This window comes from Nestor notabilis, unplaced genomic scaffold, assembly GCF_000696875.1.
Source record: "Nestor notabilis isolate BGI_N333 unplaced genomic scaffold, ASM69687v1 scaffold33, whole genome shotgun sequence".
In the NCBI taxonomy this organism is placed as follows: Eukaryota; Metazoa; Chordata; class Aves; order Psittaciformes; family Psittacidae; genus Nestor; species Nestor notabilis.
In genome coordinates this window covers 96,624-122,103 of record NW_009922133.1, presented here as the reverse complement: position 1 = coordinate 122,103, position 25,480 = coordinate 96,624, and the positions used below count along the sequence as shown (strand labels likewise).

Sequence of the window (25,480 nt, the reverse complement as noted above, 5' to 3'; positions counted from 1 at the left end):
TGTGGGGGGGGGGAGGGGTGATGAAAAAGTAATGCTATATGTAGTATATTCTGTGGTAATGCAGCAGCAGCAGTTTTATGAAGTTTGTTTGTCATACACCTATTTCAGTGAGCAATATCAAAAATTAAACTGCTGTAATGAAATATCTGAATTATTGCTAAAAGACATTTCCTAATAGAATCATATCATGGTTTTGGTTGGAAGAGACCTTAAAGCTCATCCAGTTCCAACCCCCTGCCACGGGCAGGGACACCTTCCACTCGACCAGGTTGCTCCCAGTGCACCAACCGGGCCTGGACCACTGCCGGGGATGGGGCAGCCACAGCTTCTGTGGGCAACCTGTGCCAGCGCCTCACCACACCACAGGGGAAGAACTTCTCCCTAATGTCTAATCTAAATCTTCCCTCTGTCAGTTTAAAGCCGTTCCCCCTCTTACTGTCACTAGATGCTCCTGTAAAAAGCCCTCATCTAAAATTCTTGTCAGCCTCTTGAGGTACTGGAAGGCTACTCTAAGTTCTCTCCAGAGCCTTCTCTTCTCCAGGCTGAACAAGCCCAGCTCTCTCAGCCTGTCTTCACAGAAGAGGTGCTCCAGGAAAGCAAAAGCAACAAACAAAAAAAACAACACCCACACTACACCCACACCCAAAACCAACACACATTTAATTAGAAATCTTTACTAATTTCATTTGATTTCCTGATTTAAAATTTTCTTCTGATGTTACTATTTTACTTTACAAATGTATACTCTAAAAGCACACTGTATGTTTATAGCTCATTTAAAATTCCAAAATATTTCTAATTTAGACCACTGATACTGGGTCTTTCACCATAGTACCACCACCCTTTATTCATAAATGGACCAGCTTTTATCAAAACCAAAGTCAAACTTCACCAGCTCTTGCCAAACTCCCTTCCCAGAATTTCACAGTTTTTCTGTGAGGTTCTGTGTACCCAACTAAAAAGAAATCATAGTAAGAGAATTAAAGATACCGATTCTTTTTTTCTTATGTTACTCAATAATTGATAATTATAATCAAAAATGAAAAACAAATCTTACCATTTGGACAAAAACCAAGCACGCACTCAAAGAAACAGACCAAAGCATTATACAGAAAAGATGACTCCATGAAATATACTGGCAATGAGCATCATACATGTATTAATATGTGCATACAAAAGAAAAACAGAAAACTAAAAAAAATACGTATCTATTGTAGAACATAATGCCATATACTACTCCAATTCATACGTGCTCCTATTTTTTTAATACATATAGACCTCATAAAAGTCAAAGCAGAAGTTCTTTTGATTTCACTGGAAACATCTGTGCTTCTATGGCAGTATTTCTGCACCCACATGTCAGCCATTCTTAAAACCTACCTTTATGAAATTCTAGTACATATGTCTCCATTTCCAATCTGTCTTATTTACAACAACATTATTAAAACAATTTTTTCTGATTATTTACCTTCCTTTTAAATTTAAGAATATCTACAATTTAACTGAAGTTATATATGGCTTAAGCGTTTGGGCTTTATTTTTAACTCCCTCAATAAAATATTTTCAAAATTACAACCGTGAATTTTCTTTGTTGAATGTTAACTACACACCAGCCTAGCCAAGTCACAACAGGTTTACTCGTTTTTGCAGATTTTAATGATCATGTCAGAGCTTTAACATCCCATAATTACAGATATTTACCTTTATTGTGGGTAGGAGGTTAGATTTAAATTATAGGTCTATCCTCCTCCTTCATTCTCTACACATATACATAGTGATAATGTGTATGCAATTGGGTTTGGGGATTTTTTAACAAATTCAATGCAGTAAACTTTGCACCATGCACATAAAGTTAATAACCCTTTACATGGATTTGACACTAACAGAAACTCCAACATAGAATTCCCACTGTAGATGGGGCTTTAGACTCTCAATTTCTCATTAAAGTTATATTGTGCTGATATTTTATTTGCATGTAACAAAGGACAGCTTTCAAAAAATACTCCTCGTGTCAACTGTCGAGTACTTCTAAAATGAAGACTTTCCATATGTTAAAAAAAATTTAACAGCCTTATACTATTAGAAGTCCTTAGTTTCACACAAATAGAACAAAACAAATCCAGGAAAAAAAACCCCTTCTCATAGCAAAAAAGCAGTAATTTTAATTTTTCTAGAAATCAGAGAAATCAATGTACTTACTTCATTTCTAGAATTTCTTCAAGCTGTTTTCTTCGCTCTATTCTCAGGTTAGCCAGATGTGCTTCTTTTTCAGCCAAAGACTGCTGTGTTGAGGCAAGACGTGCTTTGGTAGAATCTAATTCTTGTCTAGTCTTTTCCAGTGCATTCATCAGCTCTTCTACCTAAGAAAGAGAACTTTTTAAGCTCTATATTCTTTACAGTAAGTAAGTCTTAAATCTGTATAGATACAGGGGAAAAAAAACCCCAAATAAAACTACACAGAAGGAACGAAGATAAATGGCTGTTCAAATCTATTCCTGTCTTAGCTGTTTTCAAACAGAACAAAAATAGTCTTTTAAATACCAAAAAATCTTAATATTTCCCTGAATCCATTGAGTAACAAGCATCATTTATACAAAACAGAACTAAAACAGATCACCAGAAATCTATTTAACCTGGGCCACTGCCACATAGAGACGCAACTTATAAATATTTTCTATGCCACTTATATTATTTAAATCCAGGGTAGTGGTAACTCAGCATAATAGTAATTCCAGAAATTTTAGATGCAGATATAGGTATTTATTTTAATATAAAACTGGTCATGACAATCGATATATTTTGCATTAAAAGCACACAACCTTCTGTGCAGAATGGGTTGCCCTGGGAACCTGTAGGCTCGCCAGTCCTTGGGTAACAGATCTTGACTGAAGCAAGCCTACAGAACCTGATCCAACTTCAAAGATATTCCTCTTAGAAGTAGGGTTTTAGACCACATTGCCTCTAGTGGTTCCTTCTAACCCAAATTATTCTACGATTCTGAACTTTAAATATCTGTTACTGCTTTAGTGATAACTGAGTTATTGAGTTATTTTCCTCATTTACAACTGTGAGAATCTCTGAAGTACGAAATGTAGGAAAGTGTGGGTGATGCCACTCTTCAATTAGCACTGGTAAATGTCAACTGGATGTAGGATAAAATGCTTACTGCAGGAATTCAGCAAACCTTCTTTTCGGAAAACAGAATTCAGAAATAAAACCAAAAAAAAGTGTATGATATGGTCCATCACATTCTTTAGAGAACACACTAAAGAATGGAGACTGCATAAAGACACCTGTCTGGCAGCAGGAAATTTACTTGTGGGGTGAATCATCATATTCACAGAACTAGAGGGTCATGAATAGTCTCTGGTAACCAGGACACCAGTATGATTTCCCGCTATTCAAATGATACAGTTTACATTAAGAGCTGCAAGTAAATAACAGATATACTTCAGTTTTTTATGAGATTTAATGATTTAAATAATGGATGTCCTATTTCCTGTATTTTCTTTCTCACCTCTTTTGTCCAAATATTAATATCTTCTAAATTAGTAAACACTTCAGGAAGAATATCTGAATAAAATGTAATGGAAGACATGAACACTTGTTCATGTCATGCAAGCCATTTAAAAGTGTTCACTTTTGCTAGTGTATTGAAAAGTCTGTCAATATTTCACTGTGGCTATCAGTGAATGTCAGTGTGGCTACAGAGAAAAGAAGATGCTTTTTTCAAATTTCATGCTTAATTTTTGTTTGTTGTTGTTATCTAAATTCTAATGGCATGCAATCACTGTTTACAAGCCACATTATTGTTGTTTCAATTTGAAAACCTATATAACAGGTTCAATATAGCAAAATTAATAATGCAGTCTTCATCTAATTATGAGTACTCACACCCTGTTTGAAAATTATATACTGATTACTTACCCCTTCTACAGCAGCTGCATCTGCATCTTAATAAATATTCTAATAAGATAAATGGAATACAAGAAAACATCTGACACCCTTCATGTGTAAGAAGTTGTAATCATGAATGCAGAATCAGAATTACCAATAGCGTTGAAACTACTGATGTTCAACCTTCCACCCAGAAAGTAAAACCAGCATAATACTGATACAAATGAAATAGCGAGGAGTGAAAATTACGCAGCAGAGTCCGTGCAGGTGCAAGATTCCACTAAAACAAACCATGAAAGATGAAAGGTTTAGATACCTTTGTAAAAGGACTACCTAGTGAACTTTCACAGTAGAAGGAGCAAAGAGAAAATACACTCAAGGAAAATAAAGAAATAAAAAAGCTGGATTTGCATTTAAATCGGGGGGGGGGGGGGGGGGGGGATTATTAAAAAAAAAAAAAGCCCCAAAAAATACATAAGGAGAGAGATCATATTTCTTTAAAAATATACTTAATTTCTAATATAACACCAGATACTCCATTTTCTGTTTGAGAACAAGAACACAAACCCATGCTGTCTCCAACAAGGACAAGGCTCAACTACTAAACCAGAGTATGGTATTTCTACCTGTTTTCTTGGGTTATCTCTCAGGCTCATCCTTGTGTTTTTTAAAAACTGCTCGTAGTTTCTGCTGAGCCTCCACCCTGCTAGTTAACTCCAGGCAATATACATTAATGGAAACAGTAGTAAGCTTTCAAGACTGCAAAGTCATTCATTCATAAAGACTCTTGCTTTGAGACAGTATCTTTAAACACCCAGTCACTCTGCACTTGGAGATTTGTTTGGCAGATGAGAACATAGGAAGGCAGAATAATAGCACTTCCATATCTTCAGTATCACTGCATTCCTTTTCCTCCAGGTTCAGCTGAATTTAGTACCCAACCTGCTGACTGACTGAATAGTCACCTATATTCTGATGTATCACATCAGTTACATTTTAAAACATTTCAGGGAATTAAAGACTTGTGGAAAACAAAGCTGTGGATTTGTTAATGTATATTAATAACATACTCTTGTATTACCAGCCAAAAGAGATCAAAGTTTAAAGGAGAGAGAAAAAACCTTTAAAAATTTAAATATGAAAACTTTTTCAAACCACAAATCGTTAACACGTGTAGACTTGAAAGTTATACTTTCATTTACACAATATTTGCCAGCTAGTTCTTCCTTCACTTTTTGAGTATGACCCAAGTTCAGAGTTGTATGTTTTCCTAGTTAACTGTCTAACCAGCACCTACAGCCAGGATTCAACTGGCAGCATGTGCAGAAGAAACTGATTTTTATTTTACTTTAAATCAACTGCTATCAAATGTGAATGCGTGAATGCTGATGTTGCACACACAATCATCTTTGCATGTTTATTATATAGCTGTAGCAGATATATCACAACAGAAAACAAACTTTAAACACTGAAGGCAGTATTACCTAGATAGAAGAATTGGGGGTGGGGGGGAGCATTGTAAACATACACCAAATTCTGAATGTAAGCACATGTTCTTGTCTTTGATATTAGAATTAAAATGATACCAGGAAGGAATTAAGGGTTAATGTTCATTTATTACCTCTTAGTCTTACTGTAAGAAATGGGAATAAAACCAGTAGTACTAATGACAAATTTTATCTTTCTGACCTATGGCAAATACTTCCTTTTGCTGCATTTTAGGGGCACTTCGTCTAGAAAATAAGGTGTGTCCAGGAGTCTATCCCTCTCCGAAGCATCAGTAAGTGCTGCTTTTCAGTTTCTTTTTCATTTTTTCACTCTCTAGATATTGAACTGAGACCCCTGCTGAGGTATCAGGTCAACAATAACACATTTACATACTTCTCTGATCATCACAAAGGATCAAGACGAAATTCACATTCACGACCCTGTTACCTGTGCTGTCTCACACAGCCGTTTGTGTCCCAAACTGAGGCATCTATGCCACGTAATAATCACAGATGCATCCTTAACCCCTGTATTCACACCGGCAGGTCTCGCACAGTAATCGCTGTTGATCACTAACACGCTCTAAGGCCACAGCAGCGTTCCAAACGCTCCCGCGCGGACACACGGCGAGCGGCGATGCGCGTACCCCAGGGCCCTCCGTGCCCCCCGCAGCGCGGCTCCTGCCCTGCAGCGCCACCTGCTGGGAAGGCAGGTGACCTCCCTGAGCTCCCGCGGGCAGCTCCTGACCCAGCCCGGCAGACACTTGGTGCCCGAGATCCTTTTCGCCCCGTTATCTCTCTCTTAGGCTAAAAACCTCTAATCAAAAACTCTGCCATTTATATAGCAGCTAAAGAACTAATAAGAATTCATGTTATGAAACAGTTTACTGTGAGAACCTCTTTGAATACAAAGTTCTTTGCTAGTAAGCACTCTATGCACCGGGTACATTATTAACTGGGGGGTTTTCCCCTTTGCAAGGCAACGGCCTCATTTTATCCTTCAGATTTTCTAATAGAAGCCTTTTCTTTTATACTTTCAGAAAGTCTAACTGTCCCCAGCACTTCAAGGATTTTATTAAAGTCACTACTAGAATTAAATTTACATCTTGGAATGGCAAAACCCCAGCAAATTTTAAAATTCTTCCTTAGTTTTGAGTCTATTTTAAATGAGCACTTCCTACTTCTGCAGCTTCGTATTTTCAAATCCTATCAGGAGCATTTCACACCAAGATAAGAAAAGAAAAAGAAATGAATGTGGCTGCAGTATACAGCTGCATTACCAGATTCTGCAAATTAAAGAAGGTTAGAGTTCAAATGAATGACAGTTTATTAAAAATGCCCTGGAGCATTCTTAATTCCAGATTGGATTCGGCTCAGCACAACTCATGCTAACATAACACTGTTCCAGTTTGTGGGAATAAGGAGGGGGAAGGACAATTGCATGTTTTCTCAGGTCAAGTATAATATATTTCTGCAGGATGACGAACAGCTGGCAACTGGCCAGCAGTCAAGGTTAGTATTATTAGTATTACTATCTTAAAGGGTTGGCACTTCATTTTAGCAATGATATTGGTGATAAATACAAGAGTTTTGGATCTCCCTAACTGACTTTTTCAAGTATCAGTAGCTATACAAAACTCCCTAACTTTTTTAAAAACTTATCTTCTGTTAGTACACACAGATAATTTATGAATTTTACATAGTAAAATAAATCCTACTATTTACTTATAAATTCTTCGCTTTTCTTTAATACAAGAATATTAACCATTATAGATAATTAAAAAAAAAAGGTTTAACAATTAAATTTTTCCAGTACAGGTTTATATGAGCTGCATTCTTGTAATAAGTCATCAGTCAGCACAAAAATCCATCCAGTTGTTTTCAAAGGTTCTTGCTTCTTTTTTTTTTCCATTTCCTAAGGAAATGCTTTTCTTTTTCTTTTTTTGCCAAGTTACACTACATAAATTTCAGTTATCTCCAGTTCTGCGAAGATTAATTTAATAGAAACTATATTTGGGGGGGTTTCCCCATGATTAAGCATGAGATTGCAAAAAAGGAAAGATTATAATCCTTAAAGTTTCTCTGTGGCTTTACTATTTATTCTGTCACTGGAATAAAAAGGACATAGATAACACATTCACAGAGATGAGGGAAAACAGGTAATAACCTGGATTTGTACGCATAAATATCCACTTACCAGCTCTTTGCACTCACAGGCTGGAGATGCTTTTTACACTAATGGATTGCCTATGCTTTGCACACTGGAGGATGAGTGGCAGGCATCCCAGGATCCTGCACCAGCGGCTACTGGCCGCGCAGAGAACCACTCTATCTCATGACTAATTCAGTTACACACCTACAGGAGGTCCAACACGAGTCATGTGGACCTATTGCTCTTAAAACTGCCTACATTGTCCCGCAGGATGGTTGTAAATACCCTGTTTCTTTATGTTTCTAATGGGAATTTCTCCAGTGTACAACTGTCTAAACAGGTTTGCTACAAAGGTGTTTTTCACACAAGCAAACACACGTAGCAAAGTGTCATACTGAGCTTTGCAAGACATTGAAATAAACTTTGTCACTTCCCCCTCCACTCTCTTCCCATCCCATTTGTCATCCATAGCCAAATTCCTCACCTCTGACTTCTTCCATCATAGCTTTTAAACCCCAGAAACAGGTCTAAAAAAACCAGTATAGTTATGGAGGCTGATACTTCTGAGCCTTTACAAACGAAGAAATTAGACACATCTTGTCTTTCACAATTTTGGATATTATCAGAGAAGAAAAAAGTAAGCGTACTCTAGAATGTATATAAGCTTTCAAATAAACATCATAAGTGAAGAACTTGACAAAAAATTAAGTAGAACATTTATAAAATCCAGGATAATGGTTCATTTTCAACTTGGGGTTGTTTTGTTTTTTTTTAAATCATAACAGACAAGGCAAATAGGGCCCAATGACATCAAGTAGCAATTCAGTGGTAATACAACATCAATTACCAGTAGTATTGAAATAGCAATCCTCATGAAATGGCTCGCCATCTCCATAGGAACACAACAGCACAATTATCAAATGGGATACCATGCTCCATAATTTGAAATCGGAAACCTTGTTGAGATTACTTTATTACATAAAGTAGGATTTAAAGTATTTTAAGCCTTTTGTGAAACACAAGTGGCCTCCAGTTACAGTATTCTCAATTAGTTTTAACTAGAAAGCACTGTACAAAAACCCAGTGTCAAATTGTAAATGTGACCTCCTGCAAAACTGAAAAGGCTGGGCAAAATAGCAGAATACTCCTTGCAAATGCAGCTGAAATGTTTCACCCCAAATGAAAATCTTCCCCTCAGCAGCAAAATACATGGAGTAATTAACTTCAAATTCTGATTTCGCAGTGCTATATAAATTAGGAATAAAACAACATTTCAGACCATGTCAATAAAGATACAGTATCAAAAGTGCTGCAAGAATTGGTCAACAATGTTCTTTGTCCAACGTAAAGTTCATACTGACAAGATCAAGCTCATGGTCAGCCCCATTCAATTCTAGCTGAATGTCACCCAGGCATGCACTATAATGCAAACAAGACCAAGCGCCTGAGCAATTGTTCAATTCCACTTCTTTTTACCAAAAGCAGCATCTTTTTAACTTGTTCTTCTAGCTTGAAAATTAGTTATTTCCTTGATGTATCTTACCAGTTTTCTCTCCTTTTCCATTAAGCTTCATCTTAGCAAGTCTGTGACTGCTTTAAATGACTGGTGCCCTCAGTTCTGCTCTAACTTATCTGATACTGTGAAAACCTAATTACAGAAGTATCATTAAAGGTGTTTGATAGTTGTGCAAATGAAATCAGATTTAGATATAATATACTGATAAATTACAGAGCTCAACCTAATGTTTCCATAATAATAATAAAATAAAAAAAATTAATTGAATTAGCTATTGACCATATGTTGATTTCAGTAGGATACTCCATTGTTCTACAGGATATTGTATCTGGAAGAGAACTCTTACACACTGAAAACAATTACACTGTGTGATTTCAGTGTTGAGTCTTTTTAGATAAACCATGCAAGTAGAGCGGAGCAACTCTTTAGCTGGTGTTAAAGTACAGCGCTGTCAGACTGGCCTCTCTGGTTAATGTCAATAGCACTGCGTATAAAAGGTGACTAAAGTGTGTACAAATGTTGATCTTTGGAGAAGGCATGCCTAGAATCATACACACATCTACTATTTCATCCACCAGGTCAACTTCAGGGAGAGAGGGCAAATTGGGAGTTTTCTTGCCAAAAGTTGATTCTTAGCACACTTGCTAGGTTACACAGCACAAAGCTACTTCCCCACTGCTTTTAATCCATAATCCCAATATATTAAAGTTAGAAATTCTCCCTTAGAATATTTCCAAAGGCAGCAGAGATGCACATGGTATGCAAAAGTCTTACTGCAAACAGGTAATTTATGTCCATAAGAGTTTGTCCAAACACTACAATGTGCTTACATATTGTGAAATAGCAAGTCAGATTTATTAAAGTGAAAACGTTATTGTATGACAATTCTTGCATAGTTTTATGTGGAAAACCTCAGAAAATAGAGTTTCCTACCTAGTTTTGCCGCAAGCTAAATAATACTAATAAGCAGCAAGATAAATAGAGATTCATGCAACTAGTGACATGGTATAGCTTCTGCAACAAAGAAATTTGATACCATCTTCAGCACTGTGACTTTTAACATTGTGTTCACATGAGCACTAAATGTATCTGCACTATGCTCTTAATGCATATAATCTTTCCCTGTTTACTTAATTCTGTGGCATTTTTACAATATAATTATTTATGCAATATTTCATTGGCTTGGCACTAAAGTCACAGTGGCACGGACATGCTACATGCTTAAAAACTAAAATTAATTCCTATTGTATATAATGCAGTATCAGCTACATAAATAGTCTTAAGAAAAGTCATGTATGTCTGTACATTAAAGAGCCACGTTCTAGCCCTGGCACATCCATTTGCATATAACTCTTATCAAGAAAAATCTTAATACTTGGTATAGCAATCCTTACTCAAGTTAATCCACAGCCACAGGGAAGTACAGACCAAGTGGAACTGGACTACAAACAGTTGACTAATTGTTTCAGACATGGTATGAAGATAAGCAACACAAGTTTACCAATATGTGCTCTGTCTTTATAGGTCAAAAAAGCTGCACTTAAACTCTAAAGATTATAAATTTTGTGTCATTTCCAGTACTTATCTGGGGAAAATGGTTCCTTAGAAGGAAATCTTTCTTTCTATAAATAGATAGATAGATAGATAAATTAAAACAAGCAAACAAAAACCAATGCTGCTTTGGAGGGTCACTTCAGGAAGAGATCAGTCAATAGGAACAGAACTGAAGTGCTTATGAGTCTGTCCAGGATAGGATAGCCCACAGGACAGTCAGGGGAGGCCTGCAGGGGACAACAAGATGTCTGACAACTGGACTCCATTATTAACACATGATAAGCTAGGAATGATCACATGATGGAGCAAAAATATCTCAGGAATTCCTCCATGAAGGCAGTTAACAATCAGCATGTCAGATTTGCAGAGTGCTAAATAGAAATCTCGCTCGAATAGTAGCCCCCTGTTCATGAAACTATCCCCACAGCTACTACACAGTAATAAGCTTTCTGGATAAATCAGTCACAGATCACAGTGCCTCCCCTCAATCAACACGCTAGAGAGAAATTCCCTGTGGAAGGAAGAAGCAGTGCTGGAGGAGCAGGATGTCGAACTGAGCTCAACAACAGGCTCAGGAAATACTACTTGTGCAAAAAGGGAGCCAGATGTGAGGGTGCTTGCACAGCCTGTTCCCTCTGAGAGCAGGGCTGCCAGCACTCAGCAAAAGCTGAGAAGGCAGTAACAGAGCCCATAGAAGTCTCCACGATGCTGCAGGCACACCAGCTCAGGAGGAAACTATGCAGCAACTAAACAGACCCTTACACATAATTGCACAGACAGCATGCAGTGCTGCAGAGCAAAGCTGCAAAGAGACAGAATGTGCAGAATTATACACGCACAGAGTATGTAGAAAAGAAACTTCATGGGAACGGCTCACTGTGATTACAGAGGTGGGAGAAGAAAATAAGGCAGGGAAGAGAACACTGACAAGGTAGGAAGGTAGCCTAAGAAATACCATTCTGAAATTGCAATTTTTTCCTCAGTAACTATCTGAAGGAAGGAAGACGAAGTAAAGAGACTTTCTAACAACGGTTTTACCCCAGGTTAGCTCCTGAAAAATTCATCTCTATCTCTTTGTCAAGTACAACAGCAGTTAACAACAAATAAAAACATTGTTGAGAAAGTCGCTGAATCACAGAGCTTGCTCTTTTCCAAGCAACCAAACCACACTGTCTATCACTGAACCAAAACAAGGTTTAGTGAGGATGTCCAGATGAAGAAAAAGAGCCGTCACTTAAACTATTGCCTCAGCTACAAAGAAAACAAAGGTTTTAATTCTGTCACATTGGTTTGTGACAGTTTGGCCCAAGTATAAAAATGCAAATACTCTCTCTCAGCTCCAGCACCTACACTTTTTGTTTGTCTCCATTCAGTTAGTGATATAGTAGCCAAAATATGCATTTGGTAATGCGTTTCTACTGAGTGATAGCTTCTGTTTCGCTAGACTGAAAAGGGAGCGGGGGGGGAAGAAAAGATTGTAATACTTATACCTCTATTCAGCTTATCACTATACTGTTTCAGAGTACTTATCCCAACATGTACCGGGTACAAGAGAGTAATAGCAAAAGGCAATAGAAAACAGTGCTCAGGTCCGTTCTATGAATTCAGTGGCTTCTCCCCTCTTACAACTGTTCACCAGTACTTCCCCACTCTGATGTTCTGCAATTCAACTTTCTAGGTCTGCTCTAGTCCCTTTTGGCTTCTGATGGAATAAATATCACAGAGCTGCCTTTTTAGCAAGCTCCCAGAATTTGCTGAACCTGCTCTCCCTCTTCCACTTCATGTTCTCAACCTGCTGGTCACACTGAAACATTTCTCCGTATTACTCTCCTGCAGTTCCATATTCTGGTCAGTAGTCACTGAACTAAATGTCTTTGCCTTTTTGTCTTCTCAGCCCAAAGATGTGACAGTTAAAATACTCAGATCTTCCCTACAGAAGTTAATTGATTTCTCAACTATTACCAAGTAGTTACTGCTCAGCCTTTTTGTGGGTTATATGCTCAACAACTGGCATATGACAGCTTTTCTCATTTAGTGATTATACACAGTTTTTGCCATCTGCTAGAATAAATATTGAAGAACAGCAGCTGTCAATATTTAGATAGAGCTTTCATGCTTCCTAAATTGCACTTCATATTACAACAGAAATCCTTATGAAAGGCAGCCTCATTAGATGCAGGAATTCCACTTATAGGTAGTATGAAAAAAATTTCTGCATAGATAAAGTAACAGCCAGTTTAAAATAAGAAAACCGGGAGAAACTGTACTATAAGCCTTGGCCTGAACTGGGCAACCATAGTAATTGCTCTATGAAATTTGCTGAAGATTTTACTGTTGTAACTGTCCTTGTATGAACATTATTTAGATACCAAAGCAATGGGCACCTATATAAAAGCCTAAGTTTTATACAACTATAAATATTTTTCTAGGCAAAATGCATTAGCAGAGTTTGATGAGAACAACAGTATTTCTGACCAGATGGAAAAGGAAAAAAGTATTAACAGAATCCTTAACTAACACTAGCTGCCATTTATGCCTCAGCTAAAAGTTTGGCTTCATTCTTAGTCTCTCCAGCCTCTTCCCAAATGAGACATCAGTGCAGGAGGGTATAAACAGAAAACATGCAGATTTACAATTTGATACTATTCACTCTATTTCAAGGCAAAATATATGAGCATTAAGAAGACAAGCTCAGTGACAGGACTTGCAAAACTTACAGCTGGGAGGCTTAAACAGGCCTTAATGAGAACTGTATTTTGAATCTGCTTTACCTTTACTGTATACTAACACCCTTGGCACTGTTCATATTCTATATAATATTTCTCATCAGGACGTCTCTTTCATTATTCTTAAGTCCCTCTCATCCAAAGATGCGCTTGGTTTCAGAGGACAGAGATGACACTGTCCACATCAAGTTGTGCATTTGAAGTACTTATTTTTTTTTTAAGATATAGAGTCCCTATCCAAGGAACACACAATCCCACAAGCGAGGATACATTAAAACTATATTAGAGTGCTTTTACAAACATACACATTTACATAGTATGCTATAAATTAATGCTTGTTTTCTTTCCAGTTTTGTACAGGCATTTGTCCCACAGACAAACTTTACTGCAGAAGTCTCTGCTATACCCAGCAGTTAAGTCCTTTAAAGAATCAAATTTCTATTTTCCTTGTGCAGGTAAAACTTACAAAGCAAACATAAAGCAAAACATTCTTAGATTTATCATGTGTTAAGTAAGCAGTTATGCATTATGAATTAAGTATGCAGTTTTTAAGGCAGAAGAGCATTTCCATCCATTTTAAGGTTCTTGATACAGAAATGTAACATTAAGTCTTAAATTATATTTATACTGCTTCAGATGGGCTATTCAGTCTCTCAAATCAGCTCCAGTACATGACATGGTAAATGAAATTTGTGGAGCATCCGATCTGTATTATGAGCAAAATCCTCAGCATCATATTATGTGTTTTAAGAGATCTCACCTCCAAAATGTTCAGCAAAAACTTACTCTTCATCCACAGCCCAACGAAAATACTAACACCAACTGTAATGGTGTGCTCACAACATATGATGTCATAGTGAGGAAACTGCCTACAAAGGCTGAAATTATGGCTCCTGTGTGAAGCACACAGGACTCTAAGAAGCAACTTCTATAGTTACTTACTTTATTCTTTGTATTTCCAGTCAGCTGCAAATATTTTTTTAAATGTTTAGGAATGAACATAGTCTAAATATAATATACTTCTGGTGGAAATAACATTTGCTCCATTTAGACCTCAGGCAGTGCTGAAGGCAGAACAAGATTGGAATGTGCAGATAATTATCTTTAAGGCTAGTCAACAGCTACAAGTCCGTCACAGTATCACCTTTAAGATCAAGCCAAGACATTCCAATCTGAATCAAGGTTTATTTATTAAAGGATTTAGCACTTTTAGATCCAATATTGCCTGGAAGACCACCAATTTCCATTCCCAAATATCTAATTTCTCCAGTTTCTTGATGCACGCTGAGACCTTCAAAATCACTTCAGTGAGCACACACACATGCACGTAAATGACATCTAAATTCCTTCCCCTCTCTGAGATAAATTCCACAGGAAACCCCTCTACAAAGCAAAATCTCTACACAGACTGTGCGAGATTTCAATAATTCTCATTGACTTAGGCAGCACAGCTTAGACAACTGTAAGCATTTTTTATTGAAACTTGGTTTTTTCTTGATCTTAATTGGTATAAAGGATAATGAGAAAAACAGTGTTTCAAGGCCAGTAAAAAATAAAATAAAATGAAATAAAATAAAATGAAAACATGGATATGCAAACTCATTGTATCTGTCCATTTTTCTTGGGCTAGAAAAAACACACAAAAATTAGACAACAATGGTAAGCAAATACATACAAGATGTGCTTTGAATATTTGCTTATCCAGGAAGAGAGCTGGAACCTTAAACTTAGGGGTTTAATTCTTTTCCCTTTAAGAAACACTGTTACAATGAATAAATAAAATTATTTCTTAAAATTAGAGCTCAACAATTCTCTTGTTGTAAGCTGGCTTTTTCATTCTGGGGTGTATTTTTGAGCTGGTGCCACTTACCTAGAATCTACTGTTCACGACAAGATCAAAAGTAATGGCTTATAATAAGACATCTGTTCAGTAAATTCATGTGATAGTGTAGTAGTAAAGAGTCTTTCTATAAGTGAACAAAAAAAGAAATATAACCTTTTTGCATGTAATGGCCAACAAAAAACCTAAATACACTATGATCCTGGTTATTTAAATTGTACATGTATCCCTGCTGTACATGTCTTCCTGTCTGAAAGTGACACCTCATGATATAAACTGAGCCACTCAGACAAATTTAGTGTCATATAAATTGTTTGAATAACTGATATCATACTGTACTGCATTATAAATATAGCTTAATCTGAGATGTATCTCATCTACATGAGATGTAGTAATACTTCATGTAATGTATTACATTACAAGAGGAAGCAAAATTAGCCATTACAAAAGAGTAACCTTCATTGCTATAAATGCACAGTAACATATGACAATAAAAATAACTATTAATTACAATGTTGTTGTAGTACTACAAAAGTATTTCATATTAAAAAAAAGAAGAGCATCTACTTTTCTAAGATGGTATCTATAGTATCTGTCTCTCCTTTAATTAAGTAGAGTTAGTAGTTAAACTGCCAAAAAGAGGCCCAGAAGATAAAAGATTTCCAAAACCAAATAACACAAGTTTCCTGGACATAGGAAAGAAGATTTGAGCTCCTTATCTGAATCGACAGCAACCTCCTCCTCCTTGCCTCCCGCCTTCTCCAAATAGGGTTTCAGAGAGAAAAAAGAAAAGCCAATTATATCCTCTGTCAGGAGGATATATTCTGCTCCCACATACTGCCCTTGACTTCAGCGGGGTAGAAGCAGTATAGTTGATACAGATAGCAATCCATTATTATTCTTACTCAGAGTTGCATTTATAAACTAAAACTATTTTAATATTCCCAGCCCAGGCTTATGGTTAAAAGCCCACATGCTCCCATATACACTGTAATATCTAAAATGAGAGTCTTGAAAAAACAAAGAACTGAACCAAAGCTAAGAACATTGCTGTCTTTACCAGAGAAGTCAACTCAGAAATAAACACAACTGTTCATGAGAAAGATATTAGAAGCAGTAAATTTTCTAGTGATGAGTGTTTTTAGGTGTATAATTTATGTGTGCAAACACTCACTGGTGGTATGACCAGAAACACAGATATCATGGAATGAAAAGAAAAAATAGGAGAAAGTAGAAGATGTGGATATATGCTCTACTAGGCTGATAAATAAAACTAGCAAACTTATATGAAAGACTAGATTGTGACATATTTTCACAAAAGCAAAAACAAAAACAAACGCTGTTGATTCAAGAACGAACATTGGCAGGAAGCTGCCATTAGGTCTTCTATAGTTTACACTATATTTTTTCCTTCCAGACGCTGACAGTGGGAGGTTTTATAGGATAATGATATACTGAGAAACTTATGACAAGCATGTCCAAACAAAGTAAAACCTATTTTTCACAAAACAGTAAACTCTGATAGCTTTAAATCCATGGAGCCAGAGGTAGCCTGAAGAAGAATTATAGCAAAATTGTTAACTTGTAAAACCCGTTTAAGGTATTTAAGTATTCTTGACTTTTTTCCAGAAAATGTTGTTATAAGAGGAAGTTATTTTAAAAAAGAGGAAAAGTATTATTCATACAAAAATGCCAAATAGTAATATGTTTAACAGCTTGATGACAGCAAAAATAGACAAATATCATAACTAGCATCAATTAAAAAATTAATCTGGAATAGTAAACAGAATTTTAAAGGACTGAGTAGATGCAAAACTTGCGTAGGCTTTTATTCCTAGGAGTTGTCATTTCTAAGTCATACTTAAGAGCTTGTTAGTAAAATAGTACATGAGGGTGTTCCCACATTTGAGTATATTTAAATGTGTTGTGTAAATGGAGATCATGACAGTCATGACTAATTCCTGATGTACCAAACCGCTCTAAGAATACAAAAAGCCCTTTTCACATATTAAAACAAATTTATCTGAGCCTGTGTAAAATAAAAAGATTGCTTAAGAACTAAAACAATGTTAAAAATAATATGGGTGTGAAAGATAAGATTTTAAATTACTGGCAACTGAAGTTTTTCTAGTCCTTTAATTCCTGTTAAAACACAATCTTGACCCAAGAAAAATCTCTTACCGAGTTAGACAAAAAGGCCAAATCAATCTCATGATTGTCCTGACACTTTCAGATAAAGATGAAGTATGCAGCATTTTTCTGGATACATGATTCAGTCCCAAATCTATGCCACAGACTGAGTATTCACCACCACCTGAGAATTCGCCTGTGACAAGAAGTGCTGAGCATGCGTCTTACCATGATTTGCATCCTTTCCTCCTAATACAAGGAATTAATAATTCTTTAATTCTAATAATCCCTTTTAGGGATTAAATAGGACATAGGAACCAACACGACACTTTCCCAGTACAGAAGTACAACTGAATTCTCAGCAGTGTCTTGGGAGGACAAAGATAATCTCCTATATTACATAGCATATCTAGTCACAAGAAGGAATTTAACTGTTTGTTCATCTTCTTCCATGATTCCAACTAAGGAAATAATGAACAGGTTCAGCTTTACCCAGACACAACAGAGCCACCCTGTCTTCCACCTGGCAAGTAACTGCTCTCAGAAATATAAAGGCTAACAAGCACCCAGGGCCTTGGGACCAGTGGTTAAAGGATCAGGAGCGCAAGTGTTCTCCCTATCCTTGCACTTGCAGGGAATAAGAGGGAAGAAACAGAGGAGCCAGCAGATCAATACATGGCTCCGAGCCTGGTGTCACTGGCAGAATTTCAGGAATTTCTTCACCGAAAGGGCTGTCAAGTATTGCACAGGCTGCCCATGGAAGTGGTGGAGTCACCATCCCTGGAGGTATTTGAAAGACGTGTAGATGTTACAGTCAGGGACACGGATTAGTGATGGATGTCGCAGTGCTGGGTGAACAGTTGCACTCAATGATCTTAAAGGTCTTTTCCAACCTAAACAAGTTCACGATTCCCATATCCCAATGTTGTGGGATAGGCTAATAATCTAAATACGACAGCTGTAAAAGAGTACCAGGATTAGAGATTAATTGAGCAAATTAACTATATTTTTCAGCTACCCCTTTCACACGTACTGATGGCATAACACATTCCATTTGTATCATTCGGAGTTTAGCCTGTGAATTCTCTAAAGCCATTTTTCTGTTGTTACTGAAGTACTTCTTTAAAAACATATTGACTAATCTATGGCTTCATACATCAAGTAGACTATTTTTCATATACAGACTTAAATCTGGCTTTAAAAACTGTACGATGAATTGTAAAAACAGTTTAAAGTTATGATTGGCTGATAAAGTGAAACTCTACTCCATTTCACTTGGATTAGTGTGCAGCTGCAAGATATAAATTCTGTGTGAGAAACAGTACATTTTTTAATGCTCTTTGAATTATCATGTTTTTGCAAAATGAAAGACAACTGGTTTCATATGCAGGTAAGAAATATTGGCATAAGGAATGTTATTTGATTTTAACTGAGTCATGTTGCCAGAATGCATGAAACAGCTGCATGAGCTGAGTATCTGCCTGAGGCTACAACTGTATTTCCCCATCCTTTACCACCTGTCTGTGCTAAAGTTACTGGATGCTGTTAGATACTAAACCCCACTGGGATCTTTAACTATTGTAATTATGAAATGTATTCTCTGCTATTCTATTGACTTTTAATGTCCAAGTATTTTACAGCAGAGGAGACGGCATTATCCTGTTCATTTGCAAACTTTTAAAGGAATGTAATGAATAAACTCACATACTAATAAAACTACTAAATCCATACTGAATGTGTGAGGCTTAACTCTATTAAGCTTACTCTCTTTGACACATCTGTAAATTTATTAAATGCTTACGCCAAGACCACCAAAGGGTTGATGCTCTTTTACATTACTCCTTACCTAAGGGTAGCACTGACTGAATAGCTAGTACAATTAGCACCAAGTGGGGGAAAGGAAAAACCTCATTGTTAGTGAGGCGAAAAAAACCCCAACAAGTAACAGAATACTAGAATGTTTTCATATCAGCTATAGTGAATTTTGTACTAGGAATAAAAATGGCTGATAAAATCTCAGTGCTGTTGAAAACAGAAGTGTTTTAGAGACCTCTTGGGGAACAGTTGTGATACCAAGAAACTAGGGAATGACAAATACAATTTTGATCTTAACAGAAAAAAAGAAGACTGGAGAGTTATAGATAAGTCAGATTTGATTCTGAGCCTTACTGGAACAAGTAATCTGCTTCAGACTGTTTGTAAACACCGAGAAGAATCAATAGGGACTTCCCAAGAAGTTATGTCAAACAAATCAAATTTCTTCAGATGATGGAGTAATTGGCTTCGTTGAAGGACAAGAGCAGCAGTCATATTTAGTAACAAATCTCAAGATATTCACATAAGCAAGTAAAAGAAAAATACGATCCAAATGAAAATAACATAGCACAGATGCCAGACTAGTTGGGAAACTGCAGTAAGCCACCAACAAGTCACTGTTAAACTAGAAGGATGTTTAAAAAATGGGATATTTTGCAGGGCCATATGATATTCAGTTATCTTATTAATAATACAAATACTAAGACTACAAATTTGCAGATAGCATTAGTATGAAAAAAACCCAAAACATAACTTTAAGATACCTTCCCAAACCTGAGAACCGAAATGGAAAAAAAAAAAAAAAAAAGATATGTAATAGTGAGAAAAGCAAGGTCATAAACTTCAGCAGCATTAATCAACTCCACAAATCCAGGAAGAGAAATAACTGATTAAGAAGTTGTCTTTTTCTACTAAAGAAAAGGATCAAGACACTAAGGTGACAAGTCAACAGTGCCATGTTATTGCAAAAAACACATGATGGAAAGATGTGTATATAGTAGTAATCCTTCTGTTTTCTTTGGCGCTGGCAAGATCTCAGCAGGAGAACTGGATCCAATTTTATCCACTCAAAGATGTGAATAAACTGGAAAGACTACAAAGAAAAGCAACGAGGACAATAAGAAAACTAGAAAACATAACCTCTATAGTAAGATTGAAAGAATCAGGGTCTATCAACTTCAAGAAGAGAAAACTAAGGAACATGATCTGTATTTTCAGATACAGGCCATAACAAAGGAGGAGGGAAAAAAATCAGTTCATTATGTCTAATGTGGATAAGACTAGAAATAACTGCCTGAAATTCCAGAAAAAGATACTAAGTCAAGATATGAAAGAAATCTTTTAATACCTGTGAACAATGAATCCAGAACAAGGTTATTACAAAGGTCACTAATAGCAAGCCAGACAAACTTCTCTCAAACAACAGTGGTATAATTTATAGTCACTTAGTACTATGAATGCACTAAAAGATACGTTCACATCCCTTTCAGCTGTTTTCTATGATATTTTTATTTAAAATATCTGTTTACCTTATTTTCTAGCATTAAATGTACACACACAAAAAAAAAAAAAAAAAACAACCTAGAAAAAACATTCCAGATCTGCCAAAAATAATTTGAAAAGACCCTACTTTCCCAGTGAAGAAAGAGAAGCAACTTAAAACTATCTGATGTGAGAAAAGGCAGACTTTCAAGCAGGACTTCTCAGCACTATTAAAAAAGAAGTAAGAGACAATAAATGCTATAGAGAAGGTGAACTGGAAACTATTGTTTGCTATTTCTCACAACTGAAGAATTATGTGCACTTAAGGACATCACTAGGCAACAGTCTTAAAAAAAACACATAAAAGGAAAAACTTAAAATTACATTTTAAGCTGCATAGCTCAAGGATCTGTGGTAATTCTCAGTACCAAAATGAGTGCCAAAAAGTTTTTAAAACTTTACTGATTATAAGTTCTATGACTTCTAAAAATGACACAATATATGCTATTTCCAGCTCAAAAGATCCGTAAAGCAACCAACCAGTAGAATCTGAGACAGTACGCTGAGGAAAAACCACTCTGCCCCTTCTTACTTTTTAGCTAATTCTTGTATTATTCTACTTCAAGTTTTTTTCTGCTGACCAGTACATAAAAACTAATTAATGTTTCTCTTATCTGATCCAGTGTGTCAGTTCTTATGTGCAAAGATTAAGGAGTTCCAGTTGCATGAGAGAGGGACAGGAATGATGTCAAGGTTAGTGATTTCTTCTCTGAAAACACTGCTGCCACCAACTTAGTCTCAATTCATCAGGAAGGCATAATTACTATATCAATACCCACAGAGGGTAGCTGTGATACAGAACTACAGAACTAGTTCCCAAGCTGCAGGAACTACTCATAAATCCTGCAGACATGTTAATTATAGCTGCTGCTGTGCATGGCTCACACTCTTAATATTCATTCTGGTAAAATATCGAAAGCCCACTCAGGTATGTCACACAGGTTACACTAATTCAGCCTCAGAGCATTATTAATGTAATGTATAACCTTACATGGAACAAGATTTTGCAATAAATAAATAAATAATCAGTGTGAAAAGTGCTCACAGAAATGCAGAAGGATTCATATCTGGAAGAACATTCTCAATCATTCTTTTGCATAGAGTGAAGAGGCTTAAGATTCAAAAATAGAAAAAAAAATATGTAAGAATTTAAGTCAAATTGCTCTATGTTCTACCAAAGAGTTTGTACTATCAAAGAGTTAATGATAGTAACTAGAATAAAAGTACTAAAAGCACTTCTCTGTTTCATGGAAATAAAATAAATATTTGGGAAAAGTCAAAATATATTACAAATTGAAAAGGTCTCGCAAGGATTATGGAGAGTAAAATGCTTAGCACTGAACACCAAAAGAAACTACAGGAGCCGGAAGTTTGTGATCTCCCCACTAAACCAAAGAAGAACAAAGAAGAACTAAACCTCCTTACCCTTCAGAAAAACTTTACTTCTCACTGGCCAACTTTGTCTATAAATCAGGTTGTTTATATAAACGTGTATTAGTTGCTTAAATACAGCTGTGAGTAGATAGATAAGAACTGACGGATACTCTTGGTTCTCTGGTATACAGTAATGTGGATAGAAATGCCCTACTGTAAATCACAATATGTTAAACTAATGCATGCACATTTTTCCTTGACAACACTGGAATTTAAAATGTATATATAGCATATCATTACACTCATAATTACCTACTGAAGTTTAATGATTATATAAAAATCTCAGGAAGCCATTTGTCTCCAAAGACACAATCCCACAGTTCAGATGGCTCATGAAACAAAGTCAATTGATCTGCCATTTTGGATTCTTTCCTCAGAAAGTATGACACCAGCTGGATGGATTATGGGCCTTGATGTCTAGAGTTTATTCTCAGCCTTTACAAGCAACCAGTGATTTACATCATGGAGCTGTTTTCACCACCCTCACAGCAAAGAACTTCTTCCTTATATCTAACCTGAACTTCCCCTGTCTTGGGGTCATTCTGGGAACCACTGTTCCCCTAAACTTCATTAAAACATTAGTTCTACCTTTTATAAAGACTATGAAAAAATTCTCAACAATTCCATTAGTGCAGATTCCACCAAATGTTGTATTAAGCCTACCATTCCTTCTAGATCTGTCAGTTAACTGCTGTTTGATTTGTCACCAGATAATTTTTCCTGTAAAGTTGTTTTCTAGATATTAAAAAATATTATCATTTCTGCTCTGCATAATTGAAGAGCCAATTAAATCAGTGAGATTTCCTTTCATTTTAATGGGAAAATTTTAATAAGATCAGACTTAGCTCAGGTAAACTTCAAGTCCAAATTAATGCTTGCTAGGAGCAGGAGATGCTTAGTTCTATGAGTTTCTTTGTTTGAGTTGGGGTTTTTTTACTGTCTTTAAAAAATACTTACACCTGCTTATCCTTTTTATCCTAAGCCACATTTTGGTTGCATGTGAAATGGGTTTCCAGACTGTGACTCTTGAGCCACACGTCTAGTGGATGGGTCAAATAAAATTCCCATGATAGGGTTTCATTACAAAACTGATAACAAGGCTTTGGAGTAGGGATACAGCTGAGTAATCTGAACCCCTGGTTGGAAAAGGAGAAAAAAATTAAACACAAAACAGCTAAAATTAAGAGATTGCCTTATATGTCAGCTCCATGGCTAAAGTAGATACCCCCACAGAACCCTTGAGATAGAGTCACTTCCTATTTGATAAACAATCCCAAAAGCCCATCTTTTACATACCTACTTTTGATTTCCCAAGGCGTCAAATCTTTTGGCTCCCATCCATAAAAGTTTTGGTCCACAGGTTGCAAGATTAAGGCATCCAGTCAACTCTGGAATACGGTCTCACCCACCTTAGAGACAAATGTGTATCTTTATCTCCTTTCTAACATAAGATTGTACCTTTAACTAATAAGTACAATGAGAAAAAGGACAGCTTACACCCAGTGTGCTACATTCCCATCTCAACTGATGAGATCAGTTTATGATGCATGAGATAGAAATCTTGATTCTTGATGTCATTCCTGATTCTTCTATTCAGCTGCTAACTTTCTCAGCAAAGTACACTGCACAGAATTAACCCCACTATCAAAAGCTACAGATTTGTATTTGTGCCCTAACTAGTGCTGTCACAGGTAAATAGACACTTACATTGTTTACAGTAGGTATTTTTGTAAGTTAAAAAATTCTTTTTAAAAGCCTGTATATTGGTAATCTGGCATTTCATATAAACCCCATGTATCTTTAGTATTCCATATCTCTTCAGAAACCTTTATCACCCTTCAACCAAGACTACAGTATTAAAGTCTAACTCTTCTTTCCCATACAGTTTTCAGAGTCCTCTCTCTGATGAAATGTCTATTTACTGGGCTAAAGTGTCAGAAGTGCTAGTAGGAGGGCGCAGAAGCCTTCCACATGTTTACAAATCTGTATCTCTACTGCTTACGAGTTTCATGCAGATCTTTTGGTGAAAAACTAGTTTTCATTTAGAAAATCTGAGAGAGAGACATCAAAGAAAACGTACTTCCAGCTTTTTATTCTCAGTTACAGCAGAAACCTACTTGGACACACACACATGCAAAAAAAAAAGGAGGGGGTGGGGAGTCTATGCCAACCTACAGGGAGAGTTCAACCACAGAGATGCACGTAGCATGAAAAAGTCCCTCTCTCTAATCTGTTTCAGCTATTGACTTACCATGGGAAGGGGACAAAATAATAGAGCTGCATTCCAATGCACTCAGGATGTACAGTCCTCGCTTTCAAAACAAGTAGCAAAAGAGAAATTAGGTTGGTTATGCAGCATTGAGAGTAACAAAATCTTTCTTCTCCCTCCCCTCAATTCCTTTTCAAGGAGCATTGTTTTCCTCTCTAATACCCATGGGTTCCTATTGCCATAGTTCACTGTGGTCACTGCTTTTCCACTTTCTTTGTAAGAAACTGAAGGTAAATGGTTGCTCAATACTAGAGTTCAAAGATGAATTACGAACCTATTGCAAATTCACATTTTTTCAGTAGCATAACTAATTCCAATTTCGGGGTAAGACTGAAAGAATTTTGTCATGTGAAAGTAAGTGAAGAACAACATACAAAATTTGTAATTTTTAGATAAACACCTGACAGTTCGGCTGAGGGTACTAAGTTATTCCGGTCCACAAAGGTAACATAAAATGTAAATCTATCATGAAACTGAATATTAGTCACAAGACTGTCAGAACTGCAACTACTCTTTCCAAATAACGTCTTCACAATACATACAATAAAATTCTCGAAAACTGAGTTTTCAAAATGAACCTTAAACTCAGCTGGTTTGAGCTGTAATATTTGGCTACAGTTACATGTGAAGTTTTCAGAACTCTATAATTCAAAAATTGGACGAACTTCTGCAAACTTCAAGCACACCTTTTTTCTTTTTCTTTTTTTAAATGACAACCTGAGTGTAACCAGGAAAATTTTTAGGCCAAAGGAAAGCTTAAAGCGTGATCAGTTTTGTAACCTTATAAATGGGGCCACAAACATAACCCCTTAATAATGTGAAGAATAATATGTTTTTGATTTGACCATACCATGTAAGAAAAAAATAATGGGAGAGGAATTTGATAGTCTTAACTTCCCAAATCCCATATGGTATGTTTATCATTTACCATATGTATAGTGTCTGATGTGCATACAAAGACTATGGATTTGAGACGCTTTCTCAGACCAGCAGCTTGAACATATCATATCCCACAGTTTCATGAGATCCAAATGAGATGCAGAACATGCACCATTTACTGTACAGGCACGGCTGTCTTCATGAAAGCAGTATCTGCATTACCGGAATTTAAGAGTTAA

General features: G+C 36.3%; 1 protein-coding gene across 1 annotated transcript in view; it reads right to left on the bottom strand.

The window, feature by feature from the left end:
• Positions 1–2,195: 2,195 nt before the first annotated feature.
• Positions 2,196–25,480, bottom strand: part of LOC104403353 (ERC protein 2-like) — a gene marked incomplete at its 5' end in the record, with an annotated part of 105,955 nt that continues 82,670 nt past the window's right edge. Inside the window, one exon of the mRNA XM_010011460.1 lies at positions 2,196–2,360. Coding sequence (XP_010009762.1) covers positions 2,196–2,360 — 165 coding nt within the window. The remainder of the gene's footprint in view (positions 2,361–25,480) is intronic.